At 61.3% G+C, this 511-nt stretch overlaps 1 protein-coding gene across 1 annotated transcript; it reads left to right on the plus strand.

Annotated features, from left to right (window-relative positions):
• Positions 1-72: 72 nt before the first annotated feature.
• On the plus strand, positions 73-506 carry SDRG_14537 (hypothetical protein; the record flags this gene model as incomplete). Its single annotated transcript, XM_008620672.1, has 1 exon — positions 73-506. A coding segment is annotated over exon 1 (279 nt), but the record flags the coding sequence as incomplete, so codon positions are not given.
• Positions 507-511: the final 5 nt, after the last annotated feature.

The following is a 511-nucleotide window of genomic DNA, read 5'->3' on the forward strand; positions in this document are numbered from 1 at the left end:
AGCACCAGCACCTCGTGCTCGAGCACTGTGCCAACGGCGACCTCTACCACGTCCTCCAGACAGCATCGCCCGTCGACCGCACCATTCGCGCACACAGCTACTTTAGTCAAATCGCTACCGGTCTCGGCTACCTCCACGCCCGTGGCCTCGCCCACCGCGATCTCTCGCTCGAAAACATCTTTGTCGACGCCAACGACACGCTCAAGATTGGCGACTTTGGCCTCGCGATGCCGCTCCACGGGATCTCGACGTACGCCGTCGGCAAGTCGTACTACATGGCGCCCGAGATGCACATGCCGCATGGGTACAGCGCGGCCAAGGTCGACGTGTGGTCGCTGGGTATTTTGCTCTGGATGCTCTTGACAGGCGTGCCACTGGTCGAGGCGTCCAATGACGACGACGAAGCGTTTGGGTACTTGAAGCGGTGTGGCGTCCGTGGACTTGTGGACGTGTGGAAGTTGGAGATCCCGAACGACGCGGTCGAGATGCTCGAGATGCTCCTGGTGGTCGA

The sequence above is a fragment of the Saprolegnia diclina genome (assembly GCF_000281045.1).
Source record: "Saprolegnia diclina VS20 unplaced genomic scaffold supercont1.73, whole genome shotgun sequence".
In the NCBI taxonomy this organism is placed as follows: domain Eukaryota; phylum Oomycota; class Saprolegniomycetes; order Saprolegniales; family Saprolegniaceae; genus Saprolegnia; species Saprolegnia diclina.